This window comes from Protopterus annectens, chromosome 12.part0, assembly GCF_019279795.1.
Source record: "Protopterus annectens isolate FY-2018-M chromosome 12.part0, PAN1.0, whole genome shotgun sequence".
Classification (NCBI taxonomy): domain Eukaryota; kingdom Metazoa; phylum Chordata; order Ceratodontiformes; family Protopteridae; genus Protopterus; species Protopterus annectens.
Window position 1 is genome coordinate 198570441 of NC_056746.1, and position 26207 is coordinate 198596647.

Below are 26207 nucleotides of genomic sequence, written 5' to 3' on the forward strand. Positions count from 1 at the left end.
CATTACACTTGGGTTACCCTGCTGGCAGGCTACTCGCAGTCAGCCTGGAGAAAGTCCTGGTCCAGCATCGGTTGCTGTCACCTCTTCCCTGACGTCAGTGCGCCAGGGGTATAAAAGATGCAGCAGATGCCATTTTCTTCAGTTTCTCTTGCCCCAGATGTCAGGTGCCCCCAAAAGGGTAGGCTAAAAACATTGCTTATAAAAGCATGCACTAAAAATAGAAGTTATGTTCTTACCATAACGTTCCATGTTAGTTGTCTTCTTCTCGCCTTCTTCTTGCTGGATGGGTTCGGAGCCGACCTCGGCTCCGACTCGGCCACTCTAAAAGCTCGAGAGTTGGTTCCACCGGCTCGAGGCTCCCCTTATATCCCACAATGCTAGGCGATAGTTACCTCAGATCTCGTTTGTAAGCTAACCCCAGCTTATAATAGTAACAGAATAACTGTAAAAAAAAAATCCACCTCTAACAAGAAGAAAGAAGGGTGACCTACATCCTGAACCAGGAAATATGCATAATAGCATATGTCTAAGAAAGAGGTGGTAGAAAGAGAGGTCACAATCACAACTCCTCTAGGTCTGTCCAGGCCAGGGGGAAGGAGGGTGGGACGCAAGAAGAAGGCGAGAAGACAACTAACATGGAACGTTATGGTAAGAACATAACTTCTATATGTTAAGTTGTCTATCTCGCCTTCATTCTTGCTGGATGGGACCGCGTCCCTAGCACCTTGTCCCGGGTGGCCTAACGGAACAGACTCCTGAGAACAGTGGAACCAAAATTAGCTCTATGCCTAGAAGCTAAATCCAACTTATGAGAAATAAAAGTGTGAGGAGTAGCCCAAGTAGCCGCTGCACAAATGGTGTCAATAGGCAGTCTGTCTTGGAAGGCTAAAGAAGTAGCCAAAGCTCTGGTGGAATGGGCTTTAGGTTTATTAGGCAATTTTTGTTGTCTAATTTCATATACCAGGGAAATCAAAGATGTTAGCCATCTGGATAATGATACCTTTGAAACTGAAAGTCCCTTTCTGCTTTCCGCATAGGAGACAAACAGCTGATCAGATTTTCTGAATTGTTTTGTTCTATCCAAGTAGTACCTCAATTGACGATGAACATCCAGGTAGTGTAATTTTTGTTCAGACCTATTGGAATACTCTGGAAAAAAAGAGACAGGGAGGTCAATGCTTTGGTTTAGATTTGATGTAGAGACCACCTTAGGCAAAAAGGACGGGTTAGTTCGTAAGGATACTCTGTCCTTATGAAACAAAAGATAAGGAGGACGACAACTGAGTGCTTGAAGTTCTGAAACTCTTCTAGCTGATGTAATAGCTACCAGAAAGAGTTTTCCATAACAATTTCAAGGAACAGGAAGCTGCAGGTTCGAAAGGGGAAAGAATCAAGGAAGAAAGAACTAAATTTAGGTCCCAAGGAGAAGGAGGATTTCTTATAGGAGGTCTGAGAAGAAAAACTCCTTTCAAAAAGGCTTTGCAAAGTTTGTGGGACATTAGGGCAGATTCAGAAATACCCACATGGAAGTTAGAAATAGCTGCCAATTGAACCTTAAGTGTAGAAGGAGATGAACCTGCATGGAAGAGTTCAGCTAGAAAATCAAGGACTAGTTGGATGGAAGCGGTGAAAGGATCTATGTCCTTTCCTTGTGCCCAATATGAGAATAGTTTCCACTTACTCAAATCTTTCGAGTGGAAGATTTATGGGAAGCTATCAATATATCTCTAACAGAGTGAGATAATTGAGGAAGCCTGGCTACTGTTGGAACTGGAGGAACCAAGCAGTGAGGTTCAGAGAGGGGAGGGAGCGATGGAACTGACCCGACTGATGGATCAAAAGATCTGGAACTAGGTCCAGATTCCACGGTCGCTCCAAGAGAAAACGATGTAGAAAGGGGAACCACACTTGTCGAGGCCAGTAAGGAGCAATGAGGATCAAGGATGCCTTCTGAGCGATAGCTTTCTGAATTACTTGAGAGATCAGTGGGAAAGGAAATGCATACAGAAGTCCCCGGGGCCAAACTTGGACTAGAGCGTCTCTGCTGGGTTGGCCTGGTAAAGGGAATAGAGTGAAATATTCTCTGCACTTGCTGTTTTGGGGAGTAGCAAAAAGATCGCAGCAAGGCTGACCCCACTTGAGAAAAATTTCTCTCACTACAGAGTCTTTCAGAGACCACTCGTGAGGCATGAGAATAGCTCTGCTCAACTTGTCCGCAATGTGATTGGACTTCCGGGATGTGCGTTGCTATCAGAAACGCTGAGAAGAAATCGCCCATTGCCACAGTCTGAGTGCTTCTCGACACAGGGGTATGATCTGGTTCCGCCTTGTTTGTTGATGTACCACACTACAGACATATTGTCTGTCTGGATTGCAATTGTTCCCAAGGGAAGAGAGTCTTGAAGGGCTTGCAACGCTAAAAGCACTGCTCTCATCTCCAGAACATTTATGTGCAAGTGGCATTCGTTTGGTTGCCATGTGCCCTGGACTGTCCTGCCCTGATAATGCCCCCCCCCACCCGATCAGGGAGGCATCCGTTGTCAGTGTAGCAACCGGAGGAGGTGGAAGAAAGGGTCTTCCCGACAGGAGCTGGGGGGAAGACATCCACCACATGAGATGCTTTTTGCACGCCTGCGTGATCACAATGGTGTGAGACATTGGAAGTTCCTGGTATGACCATTGAGTAAAAAGCATCCACTGAAGGATCCGCATGTGGTATCTGGCTAATGGAAGAAGAGGTATGGCCGCTGCCATGATTCCCAACACCTTTAGAACTAACCTGGCTTTGATTCTGTTGTTGAGAAGGAGTGATACCAATCTGTGAATGTCTGATATCCTTTGGTGTGTTAGCCTTGCAGACATGTTTATAGTATCTAGATTTGCGCCTATGTAGGTAATAGTACGACAAGGCGACAAAACAGACTTTTCGCAATTTATTGAAATACCCAGTTTTTGACAAACGCGAAAAGTATAATCTCTGGCCATCAGAAGGAGATGCTTGGTGGGAGCTGTGAGGAGCCAGTCGTCCAAATATGGAAACACCTGGAATCCTTGTCGTCTCAGGTGAGAAGCTACCACTGCCATGCATTTGGTAAACACCCGGGGGGCAGTGGTGAGACCAAAGGGCAGGGCCCTGAACTGAAAATGACTGGTTCCCAGCCTGAAGCGGAGAAATCTTCTGGAGCGTCTGTTCATTTTATGTGATAGCACGCATCGAAGGTCTATAGAGCACATCCAGTTTCCTTTGCCCAAAAGGGGAAGGATGGATTGCAGCGTGACCATCCGAAATCTTGTTTTCTTGACTGATTTGTTCAAGACACTGAGATCCAATATCGGTCTCCAGTCCCCTGTTTTCTTTGGAACTAAAAAGAACCTTGAGTAGATTCCGGATCCTTGTTGGTCTGCTGGCACTGGCTGAATTGCTCTTTTTGCAAGCAGTTTTGAAATTTCCAAAGCTGCTAGATCCCTTTGAGCGGGTGGAACATCTGGAAGGGATTTTTTTGACCGATTTGGAAAGCGAAGAAAAGGGATAGAATGGCCTTCGGAAATGGACTGTACCCATTTGTCTTGAGTCAGGGATAGCCAGGCTTCTGGGTACAGTGACAATCTTCCCCCGACTGCCTCCGAAGATGGGCAGTCGGGCAACACCTCAGGGATGCTGAAAGGGCTTGTCAGGGAAGGCTTCCCGATTGCCCTGGTTCTGCGGACCCCCCCTGCCCCTAGGGCGACGTCTACCATTGTTATTCCCGCCTCTGCCTCTGGCGGGGAAACGACTCTGTGCGTCAGGCGAAGTCCCTTGAGATTGTTTACGGAACCACATCTTTCCACCCTTCTGGCCTTTGGGGTAAGGCCTGGAAGGAGTCGAAAAACGGACTGACGGCAGAAAGGGTCTTGCCATCAGTCTCGCACCTAGTCAGGGTTTCTTTCACTTGAGGACCAAAGAGAGATGATCCATCAAAAGGGGAGTTCGTGAAAGACGTCTTGAAAGGGTCCGCAAAATTGCATAGCCGCATCCAGGCGTGCCTACGCAAGGCCACACCTGTTCCTGCGGCTCTGCTCGCTCCATCGGCCGCGTAAAAAAGGAGGCGCATGGAGGAGTTGGATATGGAATTAAGGGTAGCCAGCTGCGTGTTCATCTTGTCTTGGAAACCCACAGCTGTAGGATCCTTTAACATTTCACTCGCTTCCTTGATCAAGTCCCTTTGAAGACGGGTGAAATGGCACAGGTAGTTCAGCGAACGCATGGTAAATGTCGCTGAGGAGAACATCCGCTTCCCGTACCTATCCATGGACCTAGATTCCTCAGACTTAAGTAGTAGACTCACTACCCTCTGAAGGTCATGATCCGACAGCCTGGATGACCTAGAGGAGTGAGACCTTTGGCTCCGTTCAGACAGCAGGGGAGATCCTGGAGCCGAATGAACGGAGCCAATAGATGGTGACCTGGACCTCTTCCTAGTTGTCTGTTCCGAAGGTCTGGTCGGAGCCGACACGGGAACCTCAATAACCTCGGCTCCGGCCGGAGGGAGCCACAGAAACTGTGGACTGAGACTTATCGGCTCCAGCCGGAGCCGATAAAGGCAAAGGTTGAGCAACCTGAGGTCTCGGCTCAGAAGCTGGAGCCGAAGACCTCGATGCCTTAGAGGGCTTCCCTGTTGAAACAGACAGGGAATCCTCTGGCTTCAGTAAGCCTCTAAGAATTAGTTTATTTTTTCTTTCCTGCAGGACCCTGGGGCTGAAGCCATGGCACACAGCACAGGAGTCCTGCAGGTGCAAAGGCCCCAGACAATAGACACAAGAAGTGTGAGCGTCTGTCAGAGACATTTTCTGACAGCACGCATCACACTTCTTGAATCCGGAGACCTTTGCTTCTTTAGACATTTTGACTGACAGGTGTACACAAACACGCACACAAACACACAAGTTATACCCTGTCAGGAAAACACAATAAAATTAGTAGTAATACTAGTATTTAAAACTACAATAAACTAGAAAAACTACAAAAAACACACACACACACTCCACTAGGGAAGGGAAGGCCTAAAGGCCAAATGGAAGAACCAAAGGTTCTTGGGGAAAGAAACGGAAAATATTTAGGGTCGGGAATAAGTTTTCTAACCTACACTAACTAAGTAAGAAAATTAACTTAAAAGGGGTTTTTAAAGGCTAATTTTTACAAGAAAAATAGCACTCACCAGGAACCGGTAGAAACAACCAACCTCGAAGCTGTAGCGGCAAACGAGATCTGAGGTAACTATCGCCTAGCATTGTGGGATATAAGGGGAGCCTCGAGCCGGTGGAACCAACTCTCGAGCTTTTAGAGTGGCCGAGTCGGAGCCGAGGTCGGCTCCGAACCCATCCAGCAAGAATGAAGGCGAGATAGACAACTTAACATCAAACAATACCTTCATCTACAAGCAAATACACCACATAGGTTCTATAGGATAGAGAAGTACAGATAAGTCCCAGCAAAGAAAGGGGGATGGTGGGTGGGTGGGTAACCTGGACTGCAACAGTGAATGCACTAACATCTACATTTATGGTAGGTACACAACTGTACTAGGTTAGTGTTTCACTGTTGCACTCATTACACTTGGGTTGAATCCCAAAGCGGAGGTTGGGCAGCGGTCTAAATAGAATTAGGACTGGCTATAAGGCCCTGCAGAACTGCAGTGGCAAAGCCTGCTCTGGATTTAGAGTAAAGAGGTAAGTGGTAGTGCTTAGTAAGAGTGTGCACTGAAGTCCAAGTTGCAGCCTCCAAAATATCCTTGGTTGGTACTCCTCTGAGGAAGGCTGCAGAGGTGGCTGCTGCCCTGGTAGAATGTGGTCTAATGCCCTTAGGTACTGACTTGCCATGTTGTGAATAGCAGAAACGAATGCAGCGGCATATCCATTTTGAAATAGTCTGCTTTGAGATGGCCTTTCCTTGTGATCCTGCAGCATATGCCACTAAAGTTGCTCAGTCTCTGAAAGCTTTCCAAGTAGAACCATAGCTGTCTGTATGTCCAAAGAATGCAGAAGTCTCTCCCCCCTTTATTCTGTGGGTTTAGGAAAAAGTAGGCAAATGAATGGTTTGGTTAAGAGCCACACTGGACAGTACCTTAGGCATAAATGTTGGGTTTGTCCTTAGAGAAACCCTGTCAGGATGGAAGATATAAAAAGGTTCCACAGCCAATTAATGCCTGTAACTCAGACTCTTCTTGCTGAAGTTATTGCTAGGAGCAGAGCAGTTTTCCATAAGAATTTTATCTCTACTATATTGGCTGGCTCGAACGGAGGCTGTGCGAGTTTTTCCAAGACAAAACTGAGGTCCCATACAGGTATTGGTGCTCTCCTTGGAGGTCTTGTTTTTGCCCCCCCCCCCCCCGAGGAACTGCCTAAGCAATGGATGTGAAAAAATAGGTAGGTCTGTATTGTAATGAGCTGAAATGGCAGAGGCATGGATCTTGAGGAGGATAGGCCTTTGTCCAGCATCTCAGTTAAAAATCTGAGGATATTTGGAACAAGCGTCTCAATTCCTTGTGCCTGGTTCCAAGCACAGAATCTCTTCCATTTTTCTGCATCAGATTTCCTGCTGCTGGGCCTCCTGGCCAAGATTTTCTGGTGCTGGGCCTCCTGGCCTCCAAAATAACATCCATAACCGCTTTAGAGAGGTGTATTCTGAATGGTTACACTATCTGCCATGCAGCTAGATTTAGGGTTCTGAGTTGGCTGCGCAGGATCAGTTTGTTTTGTTGGGTCAGTAAATGAGGAATTTGAAGCAATGTCCAGGCTGGGCCTTGAGACAAGCGCTCCTTAGGATTGGGTACCAGTGCTGGCGTGGTCAATCTGGGGCCATTAGTATCATTTGTGGCTTCTCTTGTCTGACCTTTAGGAGTACCTTGGGGAGGAAGTGGAGGAAAGGCATATACTGTAAGGTTGTTCCAGCCGAATGACAAGGCATCCACTTTCCATGCTAGTTTGTGATAAGTCCTTGTGCAGAATCTCTGAAGTTGGCAGTGGTGAGGAGAGGCAAAAAGATGTCTGGGCATCCCCATTTCCTTATCATGCTGAAGATTTGTGGAGCTAGTTTCCACTCGTGGGGATCCACGAGGTTTCTGCTTAGTTCATCTGCCAGAGCATTTGTTTTTCCTGGCAGGAATTGTGCTTGCAGGTGTACTTGGTAGGTCAATGCTATGTTCCACAAAATCATGGCTTGTCTGCTGAGGGGGTAGGAATGTGTGCCCCCTGCTCGTTTATGTACCACATAACTGTGGTGTTGCCAGTCTATCAGCAGCTGTCCTGGATGAAGTAGGTCCTTGAAGGCTGTCGGGGCATTTTGTACAGCTAGCATCTTTTTGATGTGAAGATGCCTTTGGCTTGGGGGCCATGTGCCCTGAATAAATTTTCCTGTCATGTGGGTACCCCAGGCGTAATCTGATGCATCTGTTAGTATTTGCCTGGTTGTGGGTAAAGTGAATGGCTGTCCCTTGTGGTGACAGGCCTGTGCCCACCACTGAAACTCCTTTTGCAGGTAGGGAATGAGTGAAATTAATGCTTCCATGCTGTTGCAGTGTTGAGTCCAAAACACTTCAGTTTCCTCATATGCAGTCTTGCATATGGAATTAGCAGAATCCAGGAGGCCATGTAGCCCAGAGCCTGCAGAATTTTTTCTTGCAGATAACTGGGTCTTTGTTTGTTGCCTTGAAGTGAGAGTCAGTTGCCTTTGTCTGGTGTGAGATAAGCCATCTGGGCAGCTGTATTTAAGCTTGCACCCAGGAATATTCTCTTGAGAGGGTACTAGTTTTGATTTCTTTTTGTTTACTGTGTACCCTAGGCAAATTCGTAATCTTTTTACAAATGCCAGATGCTTTAGTAGAATGTTTTTGGTCTCTGCTTGACTAAGGCAGTCGTCCAAGTAGGGATATATTTGAATTCCTTTTTGTCTGCAAAATGCAATTACTGGTGCCAGGCATTTTGTGAAGACCCTGGGCGCAGTAGACAAGCCAAAGGGCAGTGCAGAGAATTTTAGTGCATTCTATCGGAGGTATCTTCTGCAAGACTGCCTGACTGGGACATGCAGGTATGCCTCTGAGGTCCAAAGTTACAAGCAAAGCCTTCTTGCCCAGCATGGGCAGAAGCTGTTGGAGTCAACATTTTGAATTTCGGAACGTCCAAGTATTTAGAACAGACAGGTCCAGAACTGGTCTCCATGCGTTGTCCTTTCTTGGTACTAAGAAAAGTCATCCTTGTCCCTGCTCTTGTTGTGGCACTGGCTGGATAGCCCTCATGTCCACGAGAGATGAAACTTGCTTTTGTGCCTCTGCCCATTGATTGTATGGCAGGTCTGGCATACCTTTTGCCTTTGGAAGGGTGTGAAAGTGGAACCTGTAGCCCTGAGAGACTATATTTTAGGACCCATTTGTCCTGGGTGATCATGTGCCAATTTTGTGAAAAAAAGTGCTAGCTTTCCCCCCAAGGGTGCTGCCAAAAGATAAATGCTGGAGCAAGAAAAAGTTTCCGCAATGGGGTACTTAGTTTTATAGAAGACTTCGGATCTGAAATTGTTTCGAAAATCTCAGAAGTAGAGTCGGCCAACCGGCACTTGAACTGCTTTTGCTTCGGGCACTGCGTGGCAAGAAAGACTGAAGAAAATGGTGTCTGCTGCATCTTTTATACTCCTGGCGCACTGACGTCAGGGAAGAGGAGACAGTAACAGACACTGGACCAGGACTTTGGAATTCAGGCAGACTGCGGGTAGCCTGCCAGCTGGATAACCCAAGTGTAATGACTGCAACAGTGAAACACTCTGAAAATCAATAGTTGTCCTGGAAGAATATGTTCTTTGAAGGCAGTCAGAGCATTCTGTACAGCCAACACCTCTTTTCGATTTATATGCAGGTGCATCTGTCTCTGGTTCCATTTGCCCTGAATGCACTGCCCTGCCATGAGACCCCCCCCCCCCCCCATGCATAGTCTGATGCTTCTGTTAGGGTTTGGGCGGCAGGGGATAGGGTGAAAAGGAGTCCCTTGTTGTGGTAGCAGGCCTCTGCCCACCAAAGGAACTCTGTTTTCATACAAGGAATGCTAGAAATATAGCCAGTCCTGAGAATGTTGACAACATAGGCTTTAGACACCACTGGAGTTTCCTCATATGCAGTCTTAGCTTAGTACGAACCTATGAACCTATCTGCCTGAAGGCATTTATAAGCCTAGCCAGAATGTGTTTGCTTTTGCCATCCCCCTTAGATTAGTTCCCTGTGCCTCTGTCCAGCAGAGCCACTGAAGTGATCCGAGGTAAACTTTCCCCATCTACTCAAGGTTTCTTTTGAAGAGCGTTAGCGAAGAGCTCTGCCTAATGTAGATTCCCCATCTACTCAAGGTTTCTTTTGAAGAGCGTTAGCTAAGAGCTCTGCCTAATGTAGATTCCCCATCTACTCAAGGTTTCTTTTGAAGAGCGTTAGCGAAGAGCTCTGCCTAATGTAGATTGGGATCTTGTTCCAAAGCATAGGATTGCTTACAGTACTTTTCTTGTAGATAGCTGGGGTTTTGTGGCCAATGGTTTGAAGCAGGTTGTCAAATGGAATGCCACCTGGGAAGTTGTGTTCAAGCTTTCTCCCAGGAATACAATCTGTTGGCAGGGTACTAGGCGAGATTTCTTTTTGTTGGTGTACCCCAGTGATGTTGGTTTTATGAATGCCAGGTGTTGCAATAGCAAGTCCTGGCTTTCTGCCTGAATCAGACAATCGTCCCCAAGTATGGGTAAATCTGAATATTTCTCAGCCTGCAAAATGCAATGGCTGGAGCTAGACACTGAACACCCTGGGCGCAGTAGATATGTTAAAGGGAAGTGCAAAGAACGAAGTGCATGGAGCCTACCCTGAAAACGTAGGCATTGTCTGCAGGATCCTCTAATTGGGATGTGCAGGTAAGCTTCCTGTAAGTCTAGGGTTTCCAGCCAGGCATCCTTGGCTTGCATAGGAAGAAGCTGTTAAGTTAGCATTTTGAATTTTGGAACCACTAGAAAGGAGTTTAATAGAGAGGTCCAGAATAGGACACCAAGAGTCATCTTTTCTGGGTACCAGACAAATTATTTAATAAAATCCTTGTCCCCTTTGTTCTGCTGGGACAGGTTGAATAGCCCTGATACCGAGGAGAGAGAACCTGTTGGGCCTCTGCTCATTGATTTGGGGGTAGGTCTGGCCAGCCACTTAGGGATGGTAGTTTGTGGAAGTGGAATCTGGATCCTTGGGAAACTGTTCAAAACCCATTTGTCCTGGGTAATGAGTTCCCAGTTTTTGCATGCAGGGCGAGCTTCCCTCCTAAGGGAGCAGGTAGTAGAGCAGGGCTTGGAAGGGTTAAGTCATTGTGCCATTTTTTCTGTTGAGGGTGGCTTACTACTCCCTGCTTTGGAAGTGGGAGCCCCCCACTGCTTAGATCTGTGCGTAGCCTGAAACTAGCCTAGGTGGTCTGCTGTTCCAGGCCTTCTCAGGCCAAACCCAGGGACTGGAAAGGACCAGTTCTTTGAAGGCCAATGCCTACTGAATCTAGGAGGCTGTGCTTGTAGGAAATCTAACAGTTTGCATAGATTTAGCTTTTTCCTCCATCCTTTTGAGGACTTCTGCTTTGTTGCCAAAAAGGCACTCTTGGTTTAAGGGAGCATCCAGTAATTTAGCTTTAACATTATCGGTCAAGTTTTGTTCCACAAGCCAAGCATGCCTTCTAAGTACAGACCCAGTGACAGCAGCCCTGCAAGATGCTTCTAAAGCATCAAAGCCACATTGCAAAGTATGTTTACCAACTTGTTCTGCCGAATGCATTAAAACTTGCAATTTTGTATTCAGCAGAGTCAGGAATCATTTTCTGTTTTAGTCCCATAATATGCTGCTGATACTTTGAAACTGGCAATTTAAAGCCCTAATGGCCAAAGTAGCAATTTAAAGCCCTAATGGCCAAAGTAGCAATTTAAAGCCCTAATGGCCAAAGTAGCAATTTAAAGCCCTAATGGCCAAAGTAGCAATTTAAAGCCCTAATGGCCAAGCCCTAATGGCCAAAGTAGCAAAAGTGTATACCTTCTTACCCCAAGGCTCTAGACTCTCTAATAGAAGGGGGTATGATTTTTGGCAGCAGTAGCCTTGATGCCTTTTGGTCATTGGGAAATGGTCTCTGGATCCGCAGAAGGATTCTTGAAGAGGAACTGGAGAGTAGAGTACTCTGTAGTACCTCTGTCAAAGTTTTCTGGGAGCTGCAGTGGGACAAGGCTAGATTCCAAGAAAGCATAGTCTACAATGTCCAGAACAGGAGGGATAGCTAAAGGCCTGTGTTGAGGTAGGAATAAGAATTTCCCAAGTCTCTTTTTGGAGTCAGAGTAATCCTGGCTTTCCCAGTGGAAATGTTCGCCAAGAGTATGCAAGGTTTCACTGAAAGAAAAAATCTTCTGGGGGGGGGGGGGGCAGAGGGAATGGAAACCTCTATCAGAATCCTCTGAAGTAGATAAGGGCAAATCCTGGTAATCAGAAGGAGCATAAATATATCAGATTCCTGATCAGAAGAATCAGAAAGAAAATCAGTTCTAGGTCTCTTAGAGGGGGAAAACTGGCTTCCCATAATTAAGGTAATAAGATCTTCAACCATTCTAAGCATTTGTTTTTGAGGCATATGGGTCTGAGCCTGCGGTTTGGTTTTCTAGGCATAGTGCGAGTTTTGGCCTGTATGGAAACGATAGAGTCTGTTTAATATGAATATATGTAAGCCTGACTACACCCGCAGAAGCAGGTGTCTACACAGCGGCTCCGGACCCATTCAAGGTAGAGACATCCGCAGGTTCCATAGTCTAAGCATCCCGCGGCATACCGGACTCTGAATGGGTCTCAGAGGCCTGTGAATCTGAAGTAGCTATCAGGGGCTACAAAAGCACCACACAGTACCAGTGGACTGGTGACTAGCTTAACGGAAGCATAGTTGGCAGTTTTGGACCTATGCGGTCAGTCTTTATCCTTACATTTTTTTGGAAGATCGATAGTCGGATGGCTTAACGAAGCCATTTCGGCTTAACGGAGCCATTGAGTACACAGAGGATGAAAATCGGCTGCAAAAACAGCCCGACTATGAACAGTTCAGGCATTGAACAAGGCACAAAACAGACAGCGATGAACATCGTGGTCTGGGTCTAAACAGGGGATGCAGTAAGAATAAAAATCTGGAGGCATTTGCTTTCCACAGGTAAAACAATTAAGTTTTACTGACCTTGATTAGAGCAAGAAAAGAGGATCCCCAATGGGGTACTTATCTTTTTTGAATACTTCGGGTCTGAATCTCAAACAAAAATTTCAGGAGTCTGACGTCAAGGCACTTGCAAACTGCTTCGGGCAATGCACGGCAAGAAAGACTGATGTAATGGCATCGGCTGCATGTTTTATACCCCTGACAACCTGATGCCATGGAAGAAGCGACAGCATCTGATGCAGAAATCAGAAGACTCTGGCATTCAGGCCAGCTGAGGGCTACCTGCAGGCAGATAACCCAAAATGTGATGACTGCAACAGTGAAACACGAAGAACAAAGGGTAGCCAGTTGCTAAGAAACTAGCCCTATCCTTAAGTGTTATGAGGCATTTGCCAGAGTGTTTGGGAATGGGCTCAGACATCTGGATCATTCCAGGCCTGACAGAAGGCTTAACATTTAAATATGCTGGGGGGGTGGACCACAGTCAGTCAAGCCACATCCAAAAAGCTTCAAAAGGACAGACTCCTCTTGGGAAAGGGGGTCAAGAGACCAGCCACCTTTTGTCTCAGAAATTAAAAGTATTTCACCAAATGAGACTTCAAGGAGTGATCTGGGTGACCTCTCCCTTTCTTTTAAGTCAGTGCCTTCAGTCATTTGTGGGAATTGAAGTAGGGGACTCTTCAGTGGGAGGCTTTGTAAGCACCAGCAGTCTCCTAAATGAGGACAGTCAAGACTGGACAGGTTGTCCTGATGGGTCAGGATGAAAAGACCCAGCTTCCACATAAGACTGGGGGAGCAGAGCCCAGACCAGAGTGCCGAAGAAGCCTGTGAAGGACAAAACTCAACCCCTCCCCAGCAGAGGTCAGGACAGAGCTGGCTAGTGCACAGGTCAAGAGGGAGAGAGACTACATCAAGAATACCAGTCTATCCCAGTCCCTGGACCCAAAGCAGATCCTACAGCTCCAAGATCTCTTGGGAGCTGACAGGGCTGGACCTATCTGGACCAGTGAAGGTGCAGAAGTCAAAGAGTGCCAAGTACTGTGACTAGACAGACATACCCTAATCTCTGGTCTGATCTCAAAACATTGGACTGACTGTATTAGAAAAGGCTCAGTGTCGGCCAGAGCAACACCAGACTGCATCTGGGTTCTTATAGATACAATACATTGATTGCAAGGAATGTGAAAACTGCGCCAAACATTGAATGCTTTGAAGGGAGAGTATATTTTGGGGAGGGTAAGGAGATGTGCCATCAGAACCCAGAGCAGCAAGCTCAGATTAATCTTCACTAGTGTCAGTGCCTCTGAACAGTGTTCACAAAGTAATCTGCCCTTTTTTTTGGGGGGGGGGGGTCACTGTGTATGTAGCACATCTACATCTTCAAACGAGTGAGCTGAAAAAGGGACAAATGAGCAAAAATGTTAAACACCACAGGGTATAGAAAATTGCTGTAGGCATTTCTTTTGGAAATTGTAATATTAAAATCGGCAGACATTCAGTTAAAGGATGAGAGTGTGGCTCGAACTGTAGACTATACAAGGGCTTACAGTGTACCAGGAAACAGTACAGCAACTTTAGAAAACTGGCCCCAACACTTGGGGCAACCTAAAAAGGATTTTGCTACCAACACATTTGTTTACATCTCTAATCACAAATCTGTAAAAGTTCACAGCCCAAACAGGCTTTTGTAGTTGGTTATGGACTTTAAACAAGCTGCTAAGGTAGCCCTACTGCAGTGCAATCACACACAAAACAGAACATGTGTGTCTATATATTCTATATGCATATATAGATACATCAATAAAGCAAACATCCTTCCTCCTTACAACAGAGTCTTACCCTTGTCATTTTGAACATTAGGTCAACAGAACCCAGATACTGAATGTACACATCACCTAGCCAGACATGATGCAAATTTGGGATCAGCGCAGGGGGAAGAGTAGGCACCAAGCTTGAAGTTTCCTGCTGTTCTTTGGAGCACTAACTCGGGTGACACTAGCAACCTATGGTTTGTCAACTTGACATTTAACTTCATATATAAAAAATTAAAATTGTGAACGATGGAACACTTACTTGAACAGTGAAATAGTAGGAGTTAGAGAATTGGCAATAAGCACTGCAACCACCAAGCCATAAATGGCAATAATACCCGCCATGACAACAGGAATGATGGATTTCATGATTAGTTCAGGCCTCATAACAGACATAGCAGCAATACCAGTTCCACTCTTTGCTGTGCCATATGCAGCTCCCAAGGCTAGAAGTACAGTAAAGACAAGTTAGCATGGAATGGACTACCAGCATACTAAAATTCAAATAAAATAGCAATGCAATGGTACATATATGCAACACACAAATCCGTTTTAAATGCATTCCACGTCCACTTGGGCAAACTAATAATTCAATGAGTTATCTGATGGGCATATTTAATGCAAACTTTTTTAGTGGCATTAAAAAAACACAAACTTTCAAAGGACACTAACTTTTGCTTGTAAAGCTGACTGCTAGATAGAGCTCATTTTCAAGGTGAAGAGTATTTAAAATTCAATCTACATCAACTGAAATTCAGCTCTTTGGTCAAGACCAATAAATGAAGTTACCATGATTTTTATATAGTTTTCGAAAGAGGTGCACTACCATTAAGACACATTCCACTATAGTAGTGCTTGCATGCAAAAATTTAAAGCAAAGCATCTACTGCAACTTAGCAAAATAGTGAAGTTGTGGCTTCAGTTTAAAATTTTGCAACTTTAAAAATGTTTTGCATTTATGAGAGAAATAGTTCATATTTCACACTGAACATGCAATACACAATTCAAGCACATTAACCTAACTAAAACCAATGGCCCAGACAGTGGTGCTTTCCATAAATCACTGAAAGGGGTGATGAGTTACCAGGAATTGGAAGGGGCAGTATGCAGCTATACAACTCAGCATTTTATAACCAAATATCCACCTTTAAATGTTTCAGAGATGACCTTGTAAAAGCAAGTTTTCATGGCGATTTCATACCTGCCTACCAACTCTTAAGGGAGTACATAACTTCATGGAGGCAGACAATACTCTTGTTGAAGCCGAAAAATCCTTTTCTGGGTACTTACTCCACATGTTACGGTTCAAGTCGCACAGCCTGAAACAAGTGTGCTGCCATGCAATTCTTCAAAAGTACTTCACTGTAATGTCATGAATATTTTGTAGCACAAATGACAGTGAGCAGCTATAAAATGCAACATTTCACGACCGCCTTTGAGTTAGGTGGGAATTTATGACCTTGGATCAGAGGGAGGGCAAAATGTCAATACAAGTGCATGAGTTTGAATAACTTGTTACTTCTGGAAACTTATGGCAAAGGCCACAGTTTGAAGCAGCTAAACTGTTGTCATTAAACACAGCTGCAGCAAAGACGGACACCCTTGAACAGACCATCAGTGAAATGCTGAAGGGCAATATCAGTAGTCTTGTGTGCATATTACAGTAGAGCTGGGGCAAAATTAAAGGAAACAAAATCTTGGATACATTTATTCCAACTCACTCCCATTTACAGTGCTTGGAATAAACTTCATAGGAATAAATATCAGTCTTCCCACAAGTAAAAACTGGCTGCTGAAAGCCTTTCACTGTTTTGCATTACACCATTGGTTGAATGTTCTGGATCAAAATACACACCCAAACCTACAAGCGCAGAGCAGTAGAAACCTACAAGCGCAGAGCAGTAGAAACCTACAAGCGCAGAGCAGTAGAAACCTACAAGCGCAGAGCAGTAGAAACCTACAAGCGCAGAGCAGTAGAAACCTACAAGCGCAGAGCAGTACAAACCTACAAGCGCAGAGCAGTAGAAACCTACAAGCGCAGAGCAGTAGAAACCTACAAGCGCAGAGCAGTAGAAACCTACAAGCGCAGAGCAGTAGAAACCTACAAGCGCAGAGCAGTAGAAACCTACAAGCGCAGAGCAGTAGAAACCTACAAGCGCAGAGCAGTAGAAACCTACAAGCGCAGAGCAGTAGAAACCTACAAGCGCAGAGCAGTAGAAACCTACAAGCGCAGAGCAGTAGAAACCTACAAGCGCAGAGAAGTAGAAAAGTACAGTTTTGTACCTACCATAAATGTAGATGTTAGAAGATCCACATTGCTGCAGTCCTTACACTTGGGTAGTCCGCTGTCCTCGGTCGGCCCGAATATCAAAGTACAAGGCTGACGTCGGTCAAGGCGCATTTGACTGACATCACGACGTCAGGGTACAAATGCGCATGACCGACGTCATATCCTCAGTCTTTTCTTGCTCCAGATGTCAGAAGACCCTAAAAATAAAGGTCAAAACCAAAATACAGCAAACAACCAACCACCCTTGCACTAACTATATGTACAATATACACAATATGTACAACCCAACCCACACAACCACCTCGAACTACAGAGGGGAAGGAGGGAGGGTAAATTGGACTGCAGCAATGTGGATCTTCGAACATCTACATTTATGGTAGGTACAAAACTGTACTATGTTCTTCATCTCACATTGCTGCAGTCCTTACACTTGGGTAGAATCCCAGAAGCAGGAGCTGCCAAAATGCCCTGCAAAACAGCAGTGGCAAAACCAGCCCTGGATTTAGAGTAAAGTGGCAGGTGATAATGCCTAGAGAAAGTATGCACTGAACTCCAAGTAGCTGCCTCCAAAATATCCTTGGTTGCCACTCCCCTCAAAAAAGCTGTTGAAGTGGCAGTAGCCCTAGTGGAATGAGGCCTAATCCCAGCTGGAACCTCCTTGCCATGATGGGAATAACAGAAAGCAATGCAAAACCCAATCCACTTAGAAATAGTTTGTTTTGACACAGGCTTGCCCTGAGAACTCAAAGCAAAAGAAACAAACAAATGCTGAGACTGCCTGAACCCTTTAGTTCTGTCCAAATAACGCAACTGCCTGTGTACATCTAAAGTGTGCAAAATCTGTTCCCCTTTATTTTGGGGATTTGCATAAAAAATAGGCAAATGAATAGTTTGGTTTAAAGCCACACTAGAAACCACCTTAGGCATAAAGGAAGGATTAGTACGTAATGATACCCTATCCTTATGGAAAATTAAGAAAGGCTCAACCGCCATAAGGGCCTGCAATTCAGAAACCCTTCTTGCAGAGGTAATGGCCAACAAAAAAGCAGTCTTCCATGACAAATATTTCAACTCAGAAGTAGCTGCAGGCTCAAAAGGTTGTAGAGTGAGTTTCTCCAACACAAAATTGAGATCCCAAGCAGGAGTAGGAGCTCTACGTGGGGGTCTTATATTCTTTGCCCCTCTAAGAAATTGCTTGAACAAAGGATGAGAAAACAATGGTGGGTCGCAATCATAGTGAGCTGAAATTGCTGCAGCATGAACTTTAATAGAAGAGAAAGACAAACCTTTGTCCAGTAACTCAGTAAGATATTGAAGAGCCACACACAAATTAGGCTCAGAAACATCAAAATCTTTTGCTGCACTCCAAAATAAAAATCTCCTCCATTTGCCTGCGTGCACTTTCCTTGTACTAGGCCTTCTAGCTTCCAAAATAACATTCAAAACTTGCTGAGGAAGTGGAGGCCCACTACGGTTCAAAATAGAATATGCCAGGCTGTTAGGTGCAGAGAGTGAAGCTTGACATTGAGCAAATGGCTGTCCTCCTGTGACAACAGGTGTGGAATCGGAGGCAAAGGCCATGGAGGCTTCCGTACCAGACTTCTCAGTAATGGGTACCAGTGCTGTCGAGGCCAATCCGGAGCTATTAAAATCATCCTTTGCTTGTCCTGTCTGACCTTTAGAAGTACCTTTGGGAGGAGAGGCAGAGGTGGAAAGGCATACACATGAAGATTGCTCCAATTGAAAAAAAGAGCATCCACTCTCCAAGCTGTGGGATGAAACCTTTTTGTGCAAAACTTTGGCAGCTGATGGTTTATTGGAGAAGCGAACAGATCTATGTCTGGAGTTCCCCATGACACTGTCAATTTTTGAAATACATGAGGATCCAATTTCCACTCGTGGGGATCCATAATTCGTCTGCTCAACACATATGCTAAGGAGTTCTGTGCTCCTGGCAGAAACCTTGCCTGAAGATTGAGCTGTAAACAGAGCAGTCTCCCACAAAATCATTGCTTGCCTGCATAGAGGATAAGAATGCGTTCCCCCTTGCTTGTTGTTGTACCACATGACAGTTGTGTTGTCTGTTAGAATCAACACCTGCCCTGGAAGAAGTAATTCCTTGAAAGCTATTAATGCAAACTGGACTGCTAACATCTCCTTCATGTTGATATGTAGATGTTGTAGTCTGGCAGGCCACTTGTCTTGTATCCACTTTCCATTTAGATGAGCTCCCCAAGCTATGTCTGAGGCATCTGTCGTTAAAATCTGACTCTCCTCTGGCCGGGTCACAGAGAGTCCCTTGTTTAGGTGACATTCCTGAGCCCACCACAAAAATTCCTTTTGAATGCAAGGTATTATTTGAAGGACAGTGTCCAGATCCTGGCAGTGCTGTGTCCATACATTTTTGAGATACCATTGTAGCTTCCTCATATGCAGTTTGGCATTGGGAAGCACCAGAATACAAGATGCCATGAACCCTAAGGCTTGAAGGACTGTCCTTGCAGTCAGCCCGGACTGATGAGATAGTTGATGGAAGTAAAGGGATACACTATTTTGTTTGTCCGGGGTTAAAAAGGCCATCTGGGACGCTGTATTCAGTCTCACACCCAGAAAGCACATGTCTTGAGAGGGTACTAGACTGGACTTTATTTCGTTCACAGAATACCCCAGGCATCTTAGCACTGCTATCACATATTCCAAATGATGAAGCTCTTCCCTTCCTTGAGCCAGAATCAGGCAGTCGTCCAAATAAGGATAGATCTGTATTCCTTTTAGCCTGAAGAAAGCTATCACTGGAGCCAGAACTTTCGTGAACACTCTGGGCGCAGTAGATAAGCCAAAGGGCAATGCAGAGAACTGATAGTGAGAAGTCCCAGCTCGAAAACGCAGATACTTCCTGCAGCTTAGTCTGATAGGAACATGAAGGTAAGCCTCCTTGAGATCCAAAGTTACCATCCAATGATCTTTGCCCAGCAGAGGTAAAAGCTGCTGCAATGTCAACATTTTGAACTTGGGAATGTCCAGATAAGTGTTGAGGATAGATAAATCCAGAATTGGTTTCCACGTGTTCCCCTTCTTTGGTACTAGGAACAGGCGAGAATAAAATCCTAGGCCCACTTCTGGCATAGGGACCGGCTGTATGGCCCCTAGTTGGAGCAACAGAGAAACCTGCTTGTGAGCCTCTATTCTTTGTTGAGGAGGAACGTCTGGCATGCCTTTGAAAGGAGGCAAGGTATGGAAATAAAACCTGTAGCCGTGGTGTATGATATCCAATATCCATCTGTCTTGGGTAATTAAACTCCAATTTTCTTTTGAAAAGTGCCAACCTTCCTCCCAAAGGTGCTGCCAGACAAGGCGGCTCTGGCAGCTGAAAAGGTAGGTCATTGGGTCTGTTTACGAAACGACTGACCCCTGCCCTCACCCGAAGACTGTGCAGGAGAACTCCCTGTTCTAGGCCTGAAAGAGCCCTGAGCTCTGCCCCTACCACGTCTAGATCTACCCCTAGACTTGGAATCATAAGAAGGATACGTCCACCCCTTAGTAGGCCAATTTCTACTAAACTTTGGAGGCTGGACCTGCAAAAAATCTTTAACAGTCTGCATGGACTTAGCCTTGTCTTCCATTTTCTTTAAAACTGCCTCAACAGGAGGACCAAACAACATGTCAGATTGTAAAGGAGCATTTAAAATCCTTGTTTTAACATGTTCAGACAAATTTTGATCCCTTAGCCAGGCATGCCTGCGAAGAACTGACCCAGTGGCAGCCACCCTAGACGAGGCCTGTACAGCATCAAAACCACATTGCAAAGAATGCTTACCCACCTGTTCAGAAACATGTACTAAATCTTGCAACTCTTTACAATCAATACCTACTGCCAGAGCATCAACCTTAGACTTCAATTGTGAAAGGAGATAGTTTTGGTATTTCAACATGTGAAACTGGCAATTCAAAGCCCTCATAGCAAGAGTGGAAGAAGTATAGACTTTCTTTCCCCATCTATCCAAGGCCCTAGCCTCTTTGTCTGCAGGAACCGGATTCTTAACAGAAGCCTTAACACCTTTAGGCCCCTGGCTAACAGTTTCTGGGTCTGCCCTAGGACTCTTAAAAAGATACTTATGAGCTTCAGGCACCCTGTAATACCTATCCGGTTTAACAGGAGCAGGAGGCAAAGAATCAGGATTAAGAGAAGCCTCTGTAAAAACATCTTCCACTACATCCAAAACAGGAGGTATAGCCAAAGGCCTATGCTGGGGTAAAAACAAAAATTCCCTAAGCCTTTTCCTGGAATCAGAGAAGTCCTGACCTTCCCACTTAAAATGCTCCCTCATGGAATGAAGAGTTTCTGAAAAAGAAAAATCCTCAGGAGGAGAAGCAGAAGGAGTAGAATCATCCACATCAGAATCAGAATAAGGAGAGTACTCCTGCAAGTCTTCAGCCGAAGACTCTGAAACATCTGAAGCCTGCTCAAAACCCCCCAGCTCAGGCTCCATCCTAGGTCTCTTATCAGGAGGGGGCATAGAACCCCTAATCAAAGTAATCAAATCTTCTGCCATTTTAAGCATATGCTTCTTGGGCACAGTTCCTGAAGAGCTAGGGGCAACACCAACTGAAGCCAAACCTGGCCTGCCCCTGGGAGAAGCCTTTGCAACAGAAGGAGGGCGCCTAGCCACCCTAGGAAGGGAGGGGAGTATAGTAACCTGAGAAGCCCCCTCAGCCTGACTTACCTCCTGAGAGACCACATCTTGCAATAATAAAGTCTCACCCTGGGAACACAAAGAAACCTCCGGTGGAGCCACCGGCTCCACCGACACCTCTAAAGAACCAGCGTCCGGTACAGACGGTTCTTCTAGCCTAGGCTTAACTGCTTTGTCCTTGCGCTTCTTCGAAGAAGCGGGCGTTGGAGCATCCGACGGCATTTTATAATTGCACCGCTTCCCAAAGACTAACCTTGCACAATCCAACCTTCTCTTTATAGTGCGTTTATTAAATCTAGCACAAGAGCGACAGCCAACAACGTCGTGCTCAGGCCCTAAGCAAGGAATACACAAAGTATGATAATCTCTACGCGGTATCCGTTTCCCACAAGAAATGCAATTATTGACTTTTTCTGACATCCGGTAAATCACTGAGGCAAGAAAAAACTAAAATATTCCTTAACGGGGTACTTAGCCAACTTTGAACTCTGTCTGAAACTTCGAAATCGAAAAATCTCAGAACGCCAACCGGCACTTGCAATGCTGCTTCTGCATTGGACCATGCGGCAAAAAAGACTGAGGATATGACGTCGGTCATGCGCATTTGTACCCTGACGTCGTGATGTCAGTCAAATGCGCCTTGACCGACGTCAGCCTTATACTTTGATATTCGGGCCGACCGAGGACAGCGGACTACCCAAGTGTAAGGACTGCAGCAATGTGAGATGAAGAACATCCTACAAGCGCAGATTAGTAGAAACCTACAAGCGCAGAGAAGTAGAAACCTACAAGCACAGAGAAGTAGAAACCTACAAGCGCAGAGAAGTAGAAACCTACAAGCGCAGAGAAGTAGAAACCTACAATCTCCTGAAAAGTTTAGCAGTCATATCGATCTCTTGAAACAGATATATTATACACAAAATGACGGAGGTATGAAAGAACTTTGCCAAATGTGCTAAGTAAATTTCTCTGGCAGAGTTGGATATAAAAATAGCTAGGCATTAACATACCAGTCTTATAACATGCACACTTTTCAATCCTGCCCTCACCTAAACTCAGGGTGCACTTATGAAATCAGAGTTAAAGATGTTCAGAAAAAGGCATTTGCTGACCGGGAAAGTCAGACTAGGACAGAGCCTATTTTCGGCAGAAGCCTGGGGAGAAATGCTCAGTTTCTGGTTTGTGGGAGGAAACTTTAGTGCCTGAAGGAAACTCACACAAATGCAGGAAGAACATGCAAATTCTGCAAAGAAGGCACCCCAGTTGAGAATCGAACCAGAGAATCTCCTGCTGGGAAGCAATGTTAACCGCTGTACCACTGCAGTGCCCTACTTGTACTACCTCTGGCTCTACCAGCAATTGCACAGCTTGTACTGGCTTTCCCGAAGTGTTTCTAGGTCATACAACAAAGCAATACATGGCTGACCATCCAAGCCTCTCCTTCCAGCAGTTTCAGCAAAAAGCAGAGAATTAAAGTTTAGGGTCAGTTTCAGGTCAGAAAGGCCTTTGAAATAAACAGTTGAAAAACCAGAGTGCAATGCTGCAACAATTAAGAACAGAATTTGTACTTTAGCACAAAAGTGGCAAAGTGGCAAAGTGGCAAAGTGGCAAAGTGGCAAAGTGGCAAAGTGGCAAAGTGGCAAAGTGGCAAAGTGGCAAAGTGGCAAAGTGGCAAAGTGGCAAAGTGGCAAAGTGGCAAAGTGGCAAAGTGGCAAAGTGGCAAAGTGGCAAAGTGGCAAAGTGGCAAAGTGGCAAAGTGGCAAAGTGGCAAAGTGGCAAAGTGGCAAAGTGGCAAAGTGGCAAAGTGGCAAAGTGGCAAAGTGGCAAAGTGGCAAAGTGGCAAAGTGGCAAAGTGGCAAAGTGCTACACAGGTGCACCTTTACTTTTGAGGATAGGAGCCAGAGTGCTTTAACACCTGAAAATATCATGAAAAACATTGATAAATGTAATTCCAGTTTTGTGACATTCCTTTGGAAACTAGCCACTAAAAAGGGGTTGGGATGAGATGTCCCACAACACTGCCACTGGCTAACATGTACAGTCAAAGATTCAGATGCCAGGGATAGTAACAAATGACGGTGCAAACTTGCACAATTACTCACATCTGGTACACCTCTAGTCAAGGTCTCAGTGGCAGGTCTCATGATGCCACATTAGTGATGAAGTACAGTTTTGTACCTACCATAAATGTAGATGTGAGTGTTTACAATGCTGCAGTCATTACACTTGGGTTATCCTGCCATCAGGCGGTCCCCGCAGTCTGCCAGAGTTCCAAAGTCTTGGTCTGGCATTGGTTGCAGTCGCCTCCTCCCCGACGTCAGTGTGCCAGGGGTATACAAGATGCATCCAATGCCATTTTCTTCAGTTTTTCTTGCCCCAGATGTCAGCTGCCCCCAAGTAGGTAGGCAACACATTGCCAATAAAAAATATGCATATAAAAAAACGCAATTCCTTCAGTTACAAGCAAATACACCACAAAGGTTGTATAGGATAGAAAGGTATAGATAAGCCCAGCTAGTTCAGAAGGGATGGAGGGAGGGTAACCTGAGACTGCAGCAGTGTGAACACTCGTAACATCTACATTTATGGTAGGTACAAAACTGTACTACGTTCAGTGTTACACTGCTGCAGTGATTACACTGGTAGAATCCCAAAGCTAAGGTTGGGTGGCTGGTCTATAAAGAGTTAGGATTGGCTATGCGGCCCTGCAGAACTGCAGTGGCACATCTTGCTCTGGATTTAGAGTAGAGGCAGGTGGTAATGCTTGGTAAAGGTGTGCACTGAACTCCAAGTTGCAGTCTCCAAAATTTCCTTTGTAGGTACTCAGAAAGGCTGTTGAAGTGGCTGTTGCCCTGGTGGAATGCGGCCTAATGTTAGTTGGGACCGATTTTCCATGCTGTGTGTAGCAGTAACGAATACAGTGTCCTATCCATTTGGATATAGTCTACTTTGAGAAAGCCTTGCCCTGTGATCCTGCAGCATATGCTACAAACAGTTGCTCAGTTTTCCTGAAAGCTTTTGTTTTGTCCAAGTAGCTGCCTGTGCATGTCCAACGAATGCAGAAGTTTCTCCCCTTTATTCTGGGGGTTTGGATAAAAAGTTGGCAAATGGATGGTTTGATTAAGAGCCACACTAGATACCACCTTTGGCATAAAGGTAGGGTTTGTCCTTAAAGAAACCCTGCCCTGATGAAAAATTATAAAAGGTTCCACTGCCATTAATGCCTGTAGCTCCGAGACACTCTGCTGAAGTTACTGCCACGAGCAGAGCCGTTTTCCATAAAAATTTTAGATTGGCTGTATTGGCTGGCTGAAATGGTGGGTCAGTTTTTCCAAAAAAAAACTTGGTCCCAAGTTGGTGTTGGTGCTCTCTGGGGCAGTCTTATGTTTTTAGCCTCTCTGAGGTACTGCTTTAGCAAGGGATTAGGGAATAAAGGAGGATCCGTGTTGTAATGTGCTGAAATGCCAGAGGCGTGGATCTTAATTGATGAGGATAGACCTCTGTCCAGCATCTCAGTTAAGTACTGTAAAATCAGAGGAATGTTTGGGACAAGGGTCAAAGCTTTGAGCCTGGTTCCAGGCACAGAATCTCTTCGATTTTTCTGAGCAAGCTTTCCTGGTGCTAGGCCTCTGCCTCCAAAATACCATCCATAACAGCTTTAGAGAGAGAGGTGTTGTCTGACTAATGTACCTGCCATGCAGCCAGGTTTAGGGTTTTGAGCTGACCGTGCAGGATTTGATTGTTTCGAGTCGGGTGTGGAATTTGAGGCAAAATCCATGGTGGGCATTGAGCCAAGTTCCTTAAGATAAGGTACCAATGCTAGCGTGGCCAGTCAGGAGCAAATCAGGATCATCTGTGGTTTTTGTCTGGCTTTTAGGAGTACTTTTGAAAGGAGGCAGTGGAGGGAAGGCATAAACTTTTAGGTTTTTCCAGCTGAACAAGAGAGAGCATCCACCTTCCGTGCTTGTCTGATAAGTCCTTGTGCAGAATTTTTGTAGTTTGCAATTCAGTGGGGAGGCAAAAAGATTTATGTCTGGGCATCCCCATTTTTGCTTTACCATGCTGAAGATTTGTGGATTCAATTTCCATTCGTGAGGGTCCATGTATTTTTCTTTCCTGGCAGGAATTGTGCTTGCAGGTTAACTCGATATGTTAGAGCTGTGTTCCACAAGGTCATGGCTTGCCTGCATAGGTGATAAGAATGAGTGCCCCCTTAATTGTTTATGTACCACATTACTGTGGTGTTGTCTGTCTTTAGTAATTGCCCTGGATGCAGAAGGTCATGGAAAGCTGTTAGGGCATTTTGAACAGCCAACATCTTTCCGATTGATGTGAAGATGCTTCTGGTCTGTGGTCCACTTGCCCTGAATGCATTTTCCTGCCATGTGTGCTCCCCAAGCGTAATCCAAAGCATCTGTTAGAGTTTGCCTGGCTGTGGGTTGGGTAAAAGGCTGATCCTTGTTTAGGTGACATGCCCTGCGCCCACCATCGAAACTCCTGTTGTAGGCAGGGAATCATTGGTATTACTGCTTCTAAACTTGTGTTGAGTCCAAACACTTTTTAGGTACCACTGTAATTTCCTCATATGCAGTCTGGCATATGGTGGTAGTAGTATGCAGGATGCCATGAATCCCAGGGCCTAAAGATTTTTTCTTGCAGGGAGATGGGACAGTCAGTAATTGAAAATATTGAGTTAGTTGAACTTGTCTGGCGTGAGGCAAGCCATCTGGGCCATTGAATTTAAGCTGGCACCCAGGAATATAATCTGTTGCGAGGGCACTAGTTTTGACTTTTCATTTACTGTGTACCCCAGAGAAATTAGCAACCTTTTTACAAACGCCAGATACTGTAGAAGAATGACCTTTGTCTCTGCTTGAATGAGGCAGTCATCCAGGTATGGATATATTTGAATTCCTTTTTGTCTGCAAAATGCAATTACTGGTGCCAGGCACTTTGTGAAGACCCTGTGCGCAGTAGATAAGTCAAAGGGCAGTGCGGAGAATTGGTAGTGCATTGTACCAGCTTTGAATCAGAGGTATATTCTGCAATTTTGTCTGATGGGGACATGCAGGTATGCCCCTGAGGTCCAGAGTAACAAGCCAGGCCTTCTTGCCCAGCATGGGTAGAAGCTGCTGTAATGTCAACATTTTGAATTTTGGAATATCCTCAAAAGGTCTAGTATGGGCCTCCAGGCCTGGTCCTTTCTGG

At 45.3% G+C, this 26207-nt stretch overlaps 1 protein-coding gene across 1 annotated transcript in view; it reads right to left on the reverse strand.

Moving 5' to 3' along the window:
* ATP6V0C (ATPase H+ transporting V0 subunit c) overlaps positions 1-26207 on the reverse strand; it is a 171457-nt gene that overhangs the window by 33144 nt on the left and 112106 nt on the right. The window contains exon 2 of the mRNA XM_044089245.1: positions 14278-14461. Coding sequence (XP_043945180.1) covers positions 14278-14461 — 184 coding nt within the window. The remainder of the gene's footprint in view (positions 1-14277; positions 14462-26207) is intronic.